The sequence below is a fragment of the Gopherus evgoodei genome, chromosome 9 (assembly GCF_007399415.2).
Source record: "Gopherus evgoodei ecotype Sinaloan lineage chromosome 9, rGopEvg1_v1.p, whole genome shotgun sequence".
Lineage (NCBI taxonomy): Eukaryota > Metazoa > Chordata > Testudines > Testudinidae > Gopherus > Gopherus evgoodei.
This window is the reverse complement of record NC_044330.1, coordinates 27,941,237-27,958,335: the sequence shown is the minus strand read 5'-3', so window position 1 is coordinate 27,958,335 and position 17,099 is coordinate 27,941,237. Positions and strand designations below refer to the sequence as shown.

Genomic DNA, 17,099 nt, shown 5'->3' with positions numbered 1-17,099 from the left:
TGCAAAACTAGGTCAGCAAGTTGTTTAGTTTGCTGAAACAATTAAATACATCAAATCTCCATTTCTCAGGAATGTGTTTCACTTTTCTCTATAAGTGAATGTAACGCTTATGAAAAGTGCTGATTGGACAGACCTGCAGACACCTGTCTTCTGTTTATCCATAGAGCAAGTGCAACCCTGTTAGCAGAGCTGCAAGCTCCCCCCTCCTCCAATAGATCACCACATTATATAACCTGTCAATCTGACTTATCTATCTAGGCTCAGAGTTTATATACAAGATATTGATAGACAATTACTGCCCACTGTGTGAACCAAATATAGAAGGACCAACATTTCACAGAGCTTCATTTTGTTGAATGTTATAAAGAGTGTACGCTGTCGAACATAAACTACTTGTCTTCACTTTTAAGGTGGTCCTGGCTTATCCCCATGCTATATATCATCTCATATGCTATCATGATGTCGACTTCTGCCTCCACTCTGCCGAAGATGCCTGTCTTGATTGCCCATTTGTCAAATTTTCCAACAAGTGCCTACCTGCTTTGTCCTATGCTGCATGAAAGGAGCTTTCTGTAAATATCCATAAAACTATTTCATTGTCCTCCTTCAAATCCCTTCTTAAAGCTCTCCTCTGCTATGATGCCTACAAAAACCTCAACAATGATTAGAAAGCTGGTATGCTGAGACAGCTGCTTAGCACACTGTTCATTATCATCTCGTTACCTTGTGCTTTCCCCATATGTCTGTTGTCTCTTCATTAGACTGAAATCTCTGTACAGCAGGGACTGTCTTTTTGTTATGTGCTTATAGGGTGACTAGCACAATGGGGTCAGTATCGCTCTTTTAGGGTCCTGAAGTGGTACTGCAACACAAATAGTAAATGATGATGATACATAGCACTATTGGCAAGCGCTGCTTTGGTGTTTGACAGCCAAAGACAGAGCAACTCCATTCCTTCACTTCCCATGCACTCCTCTGTACTCAGATGGAAAGAGGAGAAATTCCTGCACTGTTGTGGTTTCTTCCTTGAGGATTTTTATCCTCATGTCTGTTTTCCCTCAGCATGAGGCAAGTTACTAGCATTTAGAACTCAGTTCATGCTGTACAGATGCTGTTGATTTTGTTGACACACATACCCATAACCAAATACTACTGGGGCAAAGTGCTAGTCTTCTGTAGGGCCAGGAAATTCCCTTCCTTCTGTTCGGCATTGAAGGGGGGGTTGACTTCAGGAAACTGTATGAGTCTCAGGATCCAAACAGATATTAGGACACCCACAAGATATTGGGGTTTTGTGTGGGCTTAGACATGGGGAACTTGCCATATTATAAAATTGTATTGTGTTTGACACAATGCTGATTGTGAGTTAGTGATCAGAGTAGAACAAATGAACTCAGATACTACTGTGAGGGGTGGCAGTACAAAACCCATAAATAAGATTGAAACTGTGACAGCCAACCTGATTAAACCCCAATAGACTTGTACTGCAGACAAATCCAAGGAGGACTTGGGAGAATTTGCAGCTGTGTAGGAGATACTGCTATTCTGAACAGCAGGAACTCCTGGGCAGCTTTCCACTTGAAATCCACCCACATCCCAGGGAAGCTACAGAGAGCAGCTGTTCCTTGGTTTCTTCCCACTCTTAGTCCTAATCCCACAGACACTATGGTCTGTCGCTAAATTTGGAGGGCTCATCAGGGCAACAGACAAAAATATAACTATGAACAGCAGAGAATAATATGGGGGTTTCAGATATTTTATTATTATTATTTATTACTGTAGCACGTAGAGACCAGGTCTCCACTGTGCTAAGCACAGTGCAAATATATAACAGTGCCTACCCCCAAGACCTTTTACTGAATACTATTTTCTTTTTATCAAAGAATTAAGAAGTTAACAAAGGTTTAGAAGAACATGTCAGTCAATAAAATATAAAAAGGAAAAAAAAACTTCAATTGTTTTGCTTAGTTTTAGTTGCAGTTTTAAAGATAATACAAATTACAAACCAAATAAGACTAAAAAAAAATTCCCACTAATAAGAAATAAGATCTCAAATTATATTAAAATTAGCTGTAATAATCAACCATATATTGTGACCCAACATTTCCTATTTCATAGAAAGTAACCCAGCTACAAGATTTCCAATATTAAGCAACATTATTAAGGGCCCAACTCAGTACTACTTACTTAAAGGTCCTATTGACTTCATATTCAGATGATAGAGTATAGAGATTTCAGCAAATGTCTGCCTGAATAAGTAGTGTTACATATATTGTGCTTAAGTGAATAAAATCTGAGTTGTAATGCAGAAGCCTAAACTAAACTCCTAATTGTTTTATCCTCTCATTTAAGAACACCCCTAACCGTTATAGTTACGCTGACAAAAAAAACCTGTGTTAGATGCAGCTTATACCAGCAAAAGAGTAATAAATTTAATTTAATTTGGTAATGAATCAGTTTAAGATATCAATGTACACCAGATTTATATCAATTGAAGAGTAGCCAGATAGTGAATCCAATGCAAAACACCTAAATTAGTTTTTAAACCTTTTTGTTAAACCTGTGCAGTTTTATGAATAGACAAGGCTTTCACAACATGCAAGAGGGCTTGATACAAACGTTTGGGCTGGCTACTGCCAAGGTTGTGTATATAATGCCAGGCTCAGAAGGCACTCTTTGTGGTTTAATCTGTTTCCTGGGACTTTTATCTGTGATTAAATGGCCTACTGACAGCATCTGTAGCTGTCTACTCTAAACATATTGCCAAAATATTCCCCTCATTGCTAACACCATGTGACCTGCTTCTGTAGTGGTGGTGTAGAGATGGCTCCTCTGGCTGCTTGCATTTTTACCACCACATAGTTTAGATCTGCTCTGAGTCTTACCTACGCTAAGGTTTAATGCACTAGTGGAGTTGCACAGGTATTAGCAACTATGGGGAAAATTTTGGCAAAATAATTTGAGTGGTGATAAGCGCTTTAAAAGTATTAATTGCTTTCACAGGCTTCCAAAGCACACGTTGTAGTGAATGCTTTGCAGCCTTTTCCTCCATAGTTCAAATACAGTAGTGGGACTGAAAAATTTGCCAGTTTTACCTGAGTGAAAAAGACATGGTCACCTCACCATTTTTATTTCCCTGGGCTTAGTATAGGAAATACTTTGAAAACTGGAAGGGGGGAAAGAAAAGACCAAAAAATAAAAAATGTTAGCAGCTGCAAATCTTATCTTTATTTAAGGCATTCGGTAAGTTTTGGGCACCACCATCATGAACTATATTTTTTTAAGATGTGGTGAAGCAAAGAGAGTTTCTTAAATATTTCTTTTTCTGTATGTTGCTGCCATCTGGAAAATTGGAGATGTTACTCATTGACATAGGTAGCATGGTGTATTTCACAAAACATCCATAGTATGCAATTCTATAGGACCCCCTAGATTCTTGTATATAAATCCAGAAGGAACCAACACTTTTGAGCTGGTAGGACTGTAAATGCCATTCCGTTAAAAGCTTTTAGCTATAAAGTAAATACCAGTCTCTATTAAAAACTATTTGCTCCACTGATTTCAAATATTACGAATAAAAGGCTATTGTGAATTACAAGGAATCCTATAATAGTTTATAGACTGTTTAGAATTCCTGTACAGAAATCTTATAACACTGCTATGCTTTATTAGCACCATAAAACACCTGTAAGCAATTTTTAGTATTCCTGAAGGACAATTTTTGACAGAAAATACAAACAGGCAGTATAAAGATTTTTGTTTAGTTAGGGAAAAATAGTATGTGATTTATTTTTTTTCTATTAATTTTTTTGAGTACAATAAAGAAAGAAAGATTAATATGTAACAGTTGCATTAGACATTTGGAAGTCGCTTTTTTTGTGTTATTTTGGTGAATGAATTTACTAAGTTGTAATAAGGTGATTGCTATGATTTAAATGACAGAGTAAAATTAGATATTTTTATTACAATAAAATAGTATGTTTCTTGGCTGTTTGTTTTCTGCAATGTATAACCTAGATCATTTTAAAATAAGATACATTAAGACATAAATGAGTCACATTTTGACCAAAGTAATGTTAGTATAATGCCAAAGGTAATACCATTGACTTCAATACAACTGCTTTGCACTTATATGGGTGTAGTTGTATCAGAGTTGTACCCTAGAGTAACAGTGGAATCTGGCACCATTATTTATTAAAGACAAACAATTGCTGATGGAAAAAACATATATTTTCCTATTTGTGATTAAGAATGTATACATCCGCTTTCATGTAGAAAATGAAAAGATTCAGTGAGAGAAACCATGAATTACAAATGCTTGGAGTAGGTGTCCAGCCTGTGTTGCACAATGAGAATCTAAGTGCAGTTAGGTATGTTGTGTTAAGAGGATCAGAATATAACCAGCCAGTCAGCCAGTTTTTAGATGAATAAATATAGTCCTTGTGTGTGTTAATCTAGCTAGGGGACTAGGAAGTTGTGGTTGAGATCTAAATTCCCTGTAGATTTATCTGCTACATAACAAACTCTTTGTGATGCCCTGATATCAGTATTCTGACAGTCTGTAAGATCACCTTAACCGTATTTTTCTGTTCCCAGGAGACGTGACATTTCTGTGTCAGCTATGGCTAGAAATGAATCACTTGCTGATGACTTAGGTCTTGTGTAAATTACAAGCTGGATCAGCGGGCAGCAATCGATCCAGCGGGAGGTTGATTTATCATGTCTAGTCTAGATGCGATAAATGGACCGCCGAGTGCTCTCCCATTGACTCCGGTACTCCACCAGGGCGAGAGGCACAGGCGGAGTCGACGGGAGAGCCTACCATAGTGAAGACACCGCAGTAAGTAGGTCTAAGTACGTCGACTTCAGCTATGTTATTCATGTAGCTGAAGTTGTGTAACTTAAATCGATACACCCCTCCCCCCCAGCGTAGCTCAGACCTTAGTGGTTATGTTCCTCCTAGTCATAGGACATCAAATATTTGTTTTTATTTGATCTGCATGATAATGCAAAACATATCGCGGAAAACAGTCCACAGGCTCTTCTTAAAATGGCAAAAGGATTAAAAATAAAAGGGTGTAAACATATCTGATACTAATCCTTCTACAGATAATACATTTGGTAAGTGGATTGTGTTACTGCTAATGGTGGATGTATAGTGAAGTGATAATTATTTTAAGACAATAATGAAAGAATGTCACTCGTCTTTTCTCATCTATGCAATAGCCATGTTATAAAATATCATATAAATTGAAATCATTTATGTATAATAATAGTGTTTGGGTTAAAGGAACAACTTTGCTAATGAACTAAAGCTAATATTTGTTCTCTGTGTTATTTGCCATTTTCTCGCCTGTTCTTTTCCTTTAGGATGTCTGTAACACTGCTGTAGTTCTTCAGGAAGGCTTTGACAACATAATGGTAACCACACTGCTGTCTTCAACTTTGTTTTTCTTTTGCACAAACATGCGTTTCTTTCAGTGCACAAGCTGCACAATTTGCTGTAGATGAGAATGATATGCTTTGAGCTCCCCTGTTGCTCAGATAGAGTATGTGCATGTGTGTAACTAGGGTGACCAGACTGCAAGAGTAAAAATATTGGAACACATGGTGGGGGGTAGGGGCAGCCACAGGCTCATAGCCCCCACCAGAACCATGGGGGAGGGAGGTGCACAGCCCTAGGAAGCTGCCATGGGAGGCGCATGGCCTGGTTCCTGCCGCCCCTGCAAGCCGTAGGGACACATGGTCCCAGCTCCAGCCACAAACTGCAGGTTGGGGACTCATAGCCCCAGCTCCAGCCCATGCCACAGGTCGGGGGGCACGTGGCCCTGGCTCCAACCACTGCTGAATGCTGCGGGTTGGAGGCGCATGGCCCCGGCTCCAGCCCCCGTGGGAACTGCGTGTCAGGGATGCACAAGCGTGGCACTGACCGCATGCTACGGGTCTGGGACGCACAGCCCAGGCTCCAGCCCCTGCTGCAACAGGAGGAGTCTCAGGGCTGGGGCAGTGAGTTGGGGTGTGGGGTTTGGGGTGCTGACTCTGGGAGGGAGTTTAGGTACAGGAGGGGGCTCAGGGCTGGGGCAGTGAGTTGGAGTGCGGGGGGCGGTATGTGTGGATTCTGGGTGGTTCTTACCTCAGGTGGCTCCCTGGAAGTGGCAACATTTCCCTCTGGGTCCTAGGCGGAGGCACAGCTAGGTTGCCCTGCATACTGCCTCACGGGCAGCTGCCACGTCCACAGCTCCCATTGGCCACGGGTCCCAGCCAATGGGAGCTGCAGAGCCAGCTCTCATGGCAGGGGCAGCACTCGGAGTCCCCCTGGATGTCCCTGCACCTAGGACCCAAAGGTAGATATCGCCACTTCTGGGGAGCTGTGCATAGCCAGCCAGGTAGGGAGCCTGCCAACCCTGCATCAACCGGAGGCCTGGCAACTCTACAATATAGGGACAAATGGTGTCCTGATCATACATCGGTCGGGACATGGGATAGAGAGTTCAATATTGGGACAATCCTGATTTTATCGGGACATCTGGTCACCCTATGTGTAGATTACATATACACATGCACACATGGAGTGTTCCTTCATGACAAATGTTTCCAATAGCTTTATCATTATTTTCTTGTTATAAATATTTCATATTTTTTGTTCTAAAAGGTTAAAAGAGAGATGTTTCTGATGCCACATGCATCCAAGCATGACCCATATCTTCATGTACTGCCCATATCTTCACGCTGATTGCTGGTTTTGTTCCAGTTTTTACCTTCCAACTCCTCCCTGCTTTAAGCTCCTATTATGCCAGTTTTAATCATTTAATAAAATGAGACTTATGGGATTCTGCAACAGTGTTCCCAGTACTGCTCCATGGACTGACTGACAGAGGAGCTGTAAAACTAGTGTGGGCAACATGCTTTTCAGCACCCTATTTCATGCCATCAGAAATTCCAGAGAAGCACTTAATTCCATTCCATAAGTAGATAGTAGTTCTGCCATTTCATCAATGGAAGCAGAGTTGTCTCTTGTCCCTCTGTACTTGGAGTCCCCCAAAATGCTTGTGATTTCGGATCTCATTCATGGACTGTGCAGTGCAGTGCTGTCATATTACTGAGCCACCTCAGAAAGCAAGTTTTATAATAAATATTTTTAGATTTTGCATCAAGTAAAAAAATCAGTATGGCATGTTGACATAGGAGTGCTAAATACTGAAACATAAACCCTTATCCCTGTTTCAGAAGTTAGAAAATAAATGATGTTTCATGATAAATATGCTACACACTATATTTAACATTTTTGTATTAGTACTGAGTTTTTATCAGAAATTGGAGAAAATCATACATTTTCTAGCTAATCTTTTATGAAAGGATATTTTGTCTCTGGGGTGTCTATTATCCAAGGGGCAGGCTTCAATAGGGCATAACTCCCATTTAGGCACCAAGATAAATGGCCAAGTTTTCAAAAAAAATCTCAGCATGTTAGGTGGTCTATTAAAGCTGAGGCCTTTTAAAAATCTGCCTACAAGTGTCACATGGGGGACCTTTTGAGTGCTGAGCACCTTTGATAATCTAACATTTAACATTTGGAAAATCTGACCTAAATGGCTTGTGAATAGACATGTTGTCAGCAGACAAGGGGTAAAATCCTTGCCCTGTTGAAGCCAATAAGAATGGTGCCATTGATTTCAATGGGGCCAGGAATATTTAATTTTTTAATCAATTAATTTTATTAAATTAAAAAAAATCTGTTGCTGTGGCTTGGTGAGGTTCACATTCTAAAAGCTGTGTTGATGGCTTGTAAGGCATCATTGATCAGGAAAGTTAAATTTCAAAGTTGGTTGCATGCCTTACTTCCTGTCCCGGGGAGCATCGTCTATGTTGGTAAAGCATTAATTGACAGAGAGACAAACTAAATCAATCTTTGTAAAAATATCTGCTGGATGCTGTGATTTTAATATTTTATATATTTGCAATACATATTTTTGTTTACTAGAGACTTGGCAGCGAAGGGATATAGTTTGGCATCTGTGCAGTTAATAAAACAAGCTTAGATTTATTGTGGACGTACAGTGGAGTCTTTCATTTTGTACAAATATATCAAACCATGATATTTACAGTCTAAATAAATGTTAGTGTTTTGCTCGCTGTTTCCAAACACAGGTGTTGTTGCCAACCTGGCTGAGGTAGCTCAGGCTGCTTAAATTATCTGTGTCATTTCTGTTGCCTTACTATAAAAGATAACTTATGACCACACAACTTACCAGACAGTGTATTCAGTTCAGTTCCAGTGAGCTTTGCTGCATTTTATTTTATACATGATCAGATCATAAGATAATGTTGTTACTACTATACGCTTGCATCCGCTCTCAGAAATGCTCATTTTTGTTACATGCATGCACGATTCCATTTCTCACCAATTAACTTGCATGCTAGTTTACTCCTGACTAAATGATGCCTGTTCTGATAAGCCTTTAGAATTTATCAGAAACAATCACAGAATTCTTGCTCACAGCAGTGGAATTTTCTCTGTGGTTGCCTGCTGTTCTGGACAAAGTTGATTTGTATCCTGCCTAGCTAATAGCTTTTTGGTTTAAAGTTCAATTTTGCCTAGACTGATAGCTCTTGTCTGACTTAATGCCTTATTGCTCTTGTAGTACCTCTTAGTCTGTTGTCATATGCTCTGCTTTGTAACTCATAAAACTTAGCCTGCTGGGCTTCAGATTGTTGTACCTTTTAACTGTTGAGAAAAACCTGCATATGAATTTTGTGAACAAGAGTAATTAAATTTGGGGGGTGCTGCCTACAACTTGGTTCTGTCTGTGAAATCATACATCTAGTCAGCATTTTCTTCAGGAATTAGGACTCAATCCAACTCCCATTGAAGTTCATGGAAGTATTTCCAGTGATTTCAGTGGGAGTTGAATGGGGCCTTTATTAAATGAGGACTTGTATCAGTGGACAAAATTCCATTCTCCATTGACTTCATTGCCAGTTGGACATATTTATCAGTAGAAGAACCAGAAGCAATGATGTCAAAGGGCTGACACATTCCACTGAACCCCTAGAAAAGAATGTGGGCATCTGGATTCAGGCCTTGAGACCTTTCTGCTCGTCTTTTACCATGTTACAGTACAACCAACCCCAGGTTTTCAGGAGGTTGGGCTTTGTCTGGCTCTCCAGCCAAACTCAGTTACCCCTTCTCAGGGTGATGTCTCTGTGATGGGGTTCCCTGGACTGTGGGACTGCTGAGACCTCTGTACCACCAACCTGGGGTATTTCTTTCACGTTGTGATACTATTGTTAAGCCACAAACCTCTGGCAAGAGCTGCACTTACACAGACATCCACAGGCAGGGTTACATGCAACTGAGTTACATGAATGCTTTGCCAGTCACTCGTGAACCAACAATAGAGAGACTCCAGCCAATTCCCATGCCACTCCCCAGCCTTGTCTCCCAGAACTGTACCGTCTTTCCCTGGTCAGAAGTCTGACCAGCATAAGTTTATTACCCAGTCTGCACTTTCCTTGGTGTGGAGAGGACACACAGTAGCCTTTGTAAACTGAGCTGAGATTTCCCAAGCACTTCAACCAAAACACACTGTTTTAGCTAAAATTAAAACAGATTTATTAAGTAATTACAAGTAGCAAGCGTAGAGATAAAAGTTGGTTACGTAAGAAACAATAATAAGTTTGCAGTCTCAGTTCTACAAACTAGATAGGATTTGAATCAAACAATGCCTTACTCTGGGAGCTGGGGTAAAACCACCCTTTCCAGTTCAACGTCTGTCTTCCAGATGTTTCTTCCAGGTGTTGAGTTGGAGGAGGGAGAGAGAGGTCAAGTGATCATGTCACTTCTTTTCTTTTATAGTTTATTCCAGCTTGCTGGAAAGATCCATGCTTGTGACATGGGGATCCGCCCCCTTTGGTCAAGCAGTGTTTATATGCTCTCTCTGAGAAGTCTTCTGGGATGGCTGTTGGGAGAATGAATTCCTTTTAATCGGACATCAGCACATCTGGATACTCAATTTGCCGAGTCTGAAAGGCTGGTTGTGAGTGTTCCCAATCTCACAACATATTTCAGTAACACACACACAGCAAAACTTCCTAACTTTACATATAATGACAGCACATACAATCCAACAGGATATTAATGTTCAGCAGATCAACACTTTTAAAATGATACCTTACGAGGCATACTTTGTACAAAACATATCATAATTATATGTCAGTGGTGAATATTGGGGGCACCAGGGAGCTGCTTTGAGGTATAGAGTGTCACAGTCTCTCTGTGGGGAGTCCACTCAGACCGCACTGATCTCTTTATGCCCCAAGTCTATTTTCCTGACAATTTTGTGGCAGTGTCCAAATAATAGTTAAACTTAGGCCTGTTTGTTTGTTTGTTTGTATATATTTACTACCACATTTCAATAGTTTGTGTAGCTTCCAACAATGTGACTATGAACAGGATATGAGTGAGTGATAAAGAAAAATTCCTGTTGCTCTTGAGGCCGTATCTGCAAGTGGCATTACTCTTTGTCTCACTTACGGCATACGTGGCAACATTGTTATTGGCCGTGCATTATTGTCCAGGTGACTTTGAATGACATTGCCAGTGTTTTTCTTGTATGTGGTGATAACGCATCTGATGGTTTGTGTTTGTTGGTTGGTTGTTTTTTTGTTGGGGAAAGTGAAGCTCAATGCAAAGTCTGAATGAAAAGCTTTGAACCTTGAAGCTACTGTAATTTCAGTTATGTCTGCAAATGTTTGGTGGCTTGAGTCCTTGGGCCCAGATTTTTGGTATTTAGGTGTTGCAGCCGTCAGTGTTGCAACCCTAACTGATTTAGGAGCCTAAATCTCATTTTCAAAGGTGATTTAGGTACTGAGGAACTTAAATTTTAGCTACTGTCAATGGGATTTAGGCTCCTAAGTGCCTAAATCCCTTTTGAAAATGGCACTTAGGCTCCATAATCACTTAGGGGTTGCAATGCTGAGCACAGCAACACCTAAATACTCTAAAAATCTGGGCTGTGGTGACTAGGACAATTGTCCAATTAATTTGTTTGAGGCTTCAGAATCTCAGAAAAAATGTTTCATTATACTTCTCTCAGTTTTTCACTTGCAAATTGGTGACCTGCATGATCTCGAATTTGTGCCCAACATTAATATTTTCTTCATCATTCTTCCCTTCAGAACCAGTATACGAGTGGCAATTTAAATCTTTTAGTGTTTTGTTATTTGTCAGGGACATCCCCACTAACATGTTCACTTTTGAAAATTAAATTGTAATGAACTCTGCTATTGCACCACTGATCTCACTTGCTTGGGTGCATTTAGTTTGTATGGAGTCTAACTGGCTGTGTCACAATTCATATACTTACATATAGCAGACAATTTAAAATAATCAAATGGGAGTCTTGATGAGCAAAAGTGCTGCATGTGTTTTCAGGCTAAACTGGAAATGGTTGCATTGCTGTCTGCCTATTCAATAAGTATTTATATTTCACCATAATATCTGAGCACCTTATGATAATCATAGCCTTTATTTTTATTGTTTGCGCTTTCTGTTAGTTCTGTTAGTTCTGGGGGTTAGTTCTTACAATAATTGATCATAATGGCTTCAGAAGTAATTTTTTGCATATTAAAGCAAGTGATTTTCAGTGTATTGATGCGTCTCCTGCATAATTAAGTGCACTGCCCTCAAGAATTTATTACTTTTTTAAAACAGAAGGACCAATTGTATTCTAGACTTTATGTTTAAGTTATAGCTTCTCTACTGACTTGGTAATTGTTTTTTTTTCACTGCATTGCTGTGCTTACAGTAGTGTTTCTGAGCTGAACAAAAGAACCTTTCTTACCACCACCTCCTCCCCAGACAGATGTAGATGCACATATTGCTCAGTGGTCAGTTCAGTGTCAGAAAACGGAATTTTCTTGAAGGAAAAAGTTTGGAAACTGGTTAATTCTGTTCATAAAATAAGCGTAAGACTTAACTGCATGAGATGTTTGAGTCAATGGACAGAAACAGAGACTTTTATTTAGAATAAGCAGATTTTATTTGATGTGTACTTTGTCTTTCAGGGCCAGCCAATAGATCAGGCCGCTATTTTCACTCAGCAAGTACGTCCTTCTTCCCAGCTTCCACAGTACCCAGGGTTACAGCAGACACAGGTACTGAGCTACTCCTATGGAACATTTGTTACAGGCTGTAAGGTATACTCATGAAATTCACCTCAGTGCAGAGAGTCCAAGCAGTGCCCTACATCCCATTTAAGACCTGTATTAAAGGCTTAATTGGGACTTAAGTAGTGAGTCTTCGAATTTCACCCTGAATGAAAAGTTATTGACAGTTCTGTAGTTCCTGCATAGTTTAGTCAAACAAATCTTTTTGGCAGGCTTCTAATCTTTTCCCAATGATCTGCCTGTAAAGTCCATGTGTATTGCAGTATTGGGTCTGAAATCCAGCCTGGTTAGAGTGAGGTTGGGATCACTGACTTTGCTACCCTCATTGTGTCCTCACGACGCTATTGATACCAAAAAGAAGTGGTGGTGCTGAAGACCCCAGGCACCACTCCTGATTAAACACTGAATAACTAGGCAAGATGTAAACTAAAAATGGAAATGAATGTGTTCACACTGCAGCTGAGTGGGCCTATTAGAAAAAGAGAAAAACACTATTAGAATATAAGGGTAATTGCTGTTTGGTATAATTACACAGCAGAATGTTTTACTGAGGGCTCCATTGTCCAGATTTTGCTTTTTAATAAAGGTTACTTTTTTTTCTTTAATGGCATAAGGAGATGAACATGTGGCCTTTGTTAAATTGTACCATGGGCTGTTTTCCATGCAGACTGTGCCTCATGGATACACAATGTACAGTACTCAGATGCCTTTGCAACAACAGCAGGCTGGTGGTGTAGTGCTTTCACCCAGCTACAACCCCAGAACGTATCCAGCAACTCATTCCAATCCAGCTCTAATGGAAAGACTAAGACAGATGCAACAACAGCCAAGTGGGTACATTCAACAGCAGGCTGCTGCTTATATTCAGCCTTTAACAGGCACTCAGCGGTAAGGCTTTACATGTTCTTCTGGTTTATTATATCTCGGGGACTTTGCAGTCTTGATATATAGCTCTAATACTTGATTTAAAATGATGTCCATAATCAGAGTGAGGTTAATGGCGAGTCTTGCAGCTGTTACGTTTGTTCTCCCTCCCACTTCCCGCCCACTGTTTGTTACAGTCACTTGTTGTTGCTTGTTTGCAATTACAGTAGAACCTCAGAGTTATGAACACCTTGGGAATGGAGGTTGTCCATAACTCTGAACAAGACGTTACTGACTTCGGCCCCTGGGGTGGAGGGGTTGGGGCTGCATCCGCAGGGTATGGGAGGGGATGGACAGAGCTCTAGGCAGGGGTAGGTCAGGGCTTCTGACCCTCGGGAGCGCCAGGGCTCAGGGCTTTAGATCTAGGGGGACCTCTGGGGCTCAGGGCTTCAGCCCTTCAGTTCCTTTCCCGGCTTCTGCCCTTGGGGGGCACTGTGGCTTGGGGCTTCCCACACTTTTGCTCCCAGTTTCAGCTGGGTGGGGGGTGCCGGGGCTTTAGCTACTGGGGAGTTCTGGGGCTAAAACCAGCGCTCCCCTCGTAGCTAAAGCCCCAAGCCCCGTCGCCCCCCACGGGGCTGAAGCTGGGAACGGAGCCACAGAACTGAAGCCCCGGTGCCCTGGAGGGTCTGAAGCCTTGACTCCATCCCCTGCCCAGAGCCCTGACCCACCTCACTCTGCAGCTGCAGCCCTAACCCCACCCCAGATAAAACCCTGAGCCTCATGGCTAGGGCCCTGAGGCAGTAAAGTATTTGCCGTGTGCGTGTGTGTCTCTCTGCTGCTGCCTGATTACTTCCAGTTCCAGAGGGTGTCCATTTGGTCAAGAACTCCGTAACTGGTGTTTGTATCTTTTGAGGTTCTACCGTAGATTGTAAATTGTTTGGGCACAGACTGGGTCATCCTCTGTATTGGTGCAGCATCTGCACAATGGAGCCCTTCTGTATATAAGTGCATTTTGGATCCATAATACACAGAGAACTTGCCAAGATAACTCAATACCATAATTTGGTTTACATGCATAAATCCTGCAGGATCCATAGGGAAATAAATGCTGGAAAGTCTAGGAAACACAAGATCTGCTCATTCATTGAACTAGCGAAGGGCAATTTTACTTTGCTTATATTTGAATACACTAGATCATCACTAGTTTGAAAGTTCAGCTCAGAAGTAGTGGCATTTATGTTCTGTCTAGGAGAGACTGTCAGAGGAGTAGCATTAAAGGGAAGAAGGAAAAATCAAGAGAGGGGAATGGAACAGAAAGTAGGCAGAGTGGATGGAAATTAAATCAATGAGAGCTGGGGAAAGAGGGAAATTCTAATGAAAATATAGGCTGGGATTTTCAAAAGTCGCCATGTGTTGGCCTAACTCTGCTCCTATTGAAGTCCCATGAGAGTTTTACCATCAGCTTCAATAAGAGCAGTGTTAGACCAATGCCAAGTGCTTCTGAAAATCCCACTGGCACAGTACATACCAGCCAGTCACTTGTGCCAGCCTAGTTTTTGAGTGCTTTTCTGTCCCTAATATGGAGCATGTTTTACTCTTCAACTAGAAATGCACATTTTTATCCAAATGTTCCTTGAAAAAACAGGTTAAATTACAGGTGTGAAAGTTTCACAAACTCAAAATTGTTTTGAAAACAAAAAGTTTTCAAGATTTGAAAAATGTCAGACTCTACAAATGTATCTGTCCCTAATTGTAATAGGATAGATATAATTCAAAAGCCTGTTTTTAAAAGGACACTTTAAAAGACTTCCCACGCTTTGTTGAAAGCATCTCTGAGGTCACGTTAACTGGAGGGACTTGAGGATAGAATAGTTGTTGGCTTTCTTTTGCTGCAGATGTTATGTTTCAAAGTCAGCATGAAGCACGTTGATTCCATTTCTTAGTTATATAAGTCATCACAGGCAAAATGACTAATCTGAACCAAAGTTTTAGAGACTAACACGTGTCCAATACCTGATTTTAATCTTGTATAATATGCTGATTTGGATATTGTAGAGCATTCTCAAACTCTAAGAATGAAGCTTCATGTTTGACCTAGGACTGTAAAATATTTCTAAAATATGCTTAATAACTTATGACCTGATGCAGCTCCCAGTGAAGTCAATGGCAGTTTTCCTGTTAATGAGATAGAATGGGTTAGTGGATAAGGCACTGAACTGGGCACCAGGATTCCTGGATTCTGCCACTAACCTGTCGCGTGACCTTGGGCAAACTGTTTCCCCTTCCTTTCCTCTGTTTCCTCTTGCACACTTTGGTTTGTATTTTTAGACTGTAAAGACTTTGGGGGCAGGAACTGTCTCATTAGGTGCTTGTACAGATATTGCAATGCCATGCAGTATCTTTGAGAACCACTGTATTAAATTTATGAATGATGTATGTAGGTTTGTGTCCTACTCCTTGGGAAGGGTTACCACAGCTCCGATAGGAACTAAAAACAGTAGGGGGAGACTACCCCTGGGACTGTAAACAACTTTGGAGGCGCACTAGCTCCTTGGATTTGCATATGCTGGTTCAGGCTGGGTTTGTCACTGACTAAGCAACAAAGAGAAAATGTTAGGTATTTAAAGTGTGAGTTTAAACTGACTGAGGGCCTTCTTTCTGAGTGGGCAAACAGATAGGATTTTTGAAGGATGGGAAGGAGTTCTGGCCTACCATGCCCCCCATGTGTAAGACGAGCGAATTCTGGTATGCTTAGTAAGTCTTTGGGCAGTTTTATTGTTTTTTTGTGTTTCCTCTGTGATGCTTTGCCCTGAGAATAAATATATTCTGCTGGGAAAGAGCTGTGTAGTAGCATATAACTGCTGCATATGCTGGTCATTCTCCGAGACAAGAAAGCAAAGCATGAGCACTGGCCATTAGGCAGACGGGCGTGCTGGGGATATCACACTGTATAGCAGGGAGCTGTACAGCCTTAAACTCTGGTCAGAAGGGAGTGGGACATGGGCCCCTTCCCAAAGACAGATCATGGCTGGAGGCCTGAGACTTGACTGGGTACTCCGGTGGGGGGGTGGGGGCGGAAGGGGTGGTTAGGTGAGGGGAGTACAGGGGCAGTTATCCTGAAAGTGTGACACCTAGCCCAAAGGTGCTCCTGTAAAAATGATAATAATAATAATAATTTCAGTGGGACTTGCATAGGTCCACAGGATTCAATAAAAAAGGCTTGTTGCTGGTTTACATAAACTTTGCATTCATGAACTTTTCTATTTTTCAGTAGGTGAATTGGTTGCTTAGAAAAACTAAGTAGCTATCAGTCCTGGCTAAAGACACTATTTTAAATGTACTGTAAAAACAAATATATAGATATTAACATTTTGTAATTTTAATTTTACCTTAAAACTTAATTTTTATCATGACATGATCTCAGAATCAGTATCCCTTCTGTTTCCAGTGGTGAGAGGCTAGCCGCATTTCAGGTTCCAGCCTCGTGCCCATCACCCAGACACTCCAGAGATCTCTCCAGCAGGGTGGGCATTCTGAGGACTTGATATATTTCAAATCATGCAAAAAAATATGCAGGAAAAAATGTAACCGCTGCTTCCCCCAGCTTAATAAAAAATAAAAAGTTTAAGGCCGTTTTTATGCACACCAATGGAACAATAAAAGGCATTTTCTAAATCTGTTTCTGCTGGGATTTTCAAAACAGCCTAGGAGTGTTAGGCCCCCAGATTCCATTAAAATTCATTGGGATTTGGCTCTTCAGTTCCCTTTGGCTCCTTTGAAAATCCTAGCCTGATTGGAGTGGTGCCAAGAGGCCCTGATTAGGATCAGGTCTGTGCTTGATGCTGTACAGTCATAGCCCTGAAGTGCTCTCAGTCCGTTCTGCTTCACAGTTCACCTTAAATGTCCTCAGCATTGTTAAAAATTATAATCCTGGCCCTTGCATTATAGAGTAACTGATTTTTATCCAAATATCCATTTTTTCATCTCAGCAACAGCATCAAGCTTGTGTCCAACTTTTTCTTCTGTTGGGAAGAGATAATTTCCATCTTCTGATGACTGAATGGTGG

General features: G+C 41.0%; 1 protein-coding gene across 2 annotated transcripts in view; it reads left to right on the top strand.

Annotated features, from left to right (window-relative positions):
• Window positions 1–17,099, top strand: part of MED12L (mediator complex subunit 12L) — a 319,974-nt gene that overhangs the window by 280,635 nt on the left and 22,240 nt on the right. For both annotated transcript variants that reach the window (XM_030575113.1, XM_030575112.1), the window contains 2 exons: window positions 12,067–12,156; window positions 12,836–13,056. In XM_030575113.1, coding sequence (XP_030430973.1) covers window positions 12,067–12,156; window positions 12,836–13,056 — 311 coding nt within the window. The remainder of the gene's footprint in view (window positions 1–12,066; window positions 12,157–12,835; window positions 13,057–17,099) is intronic.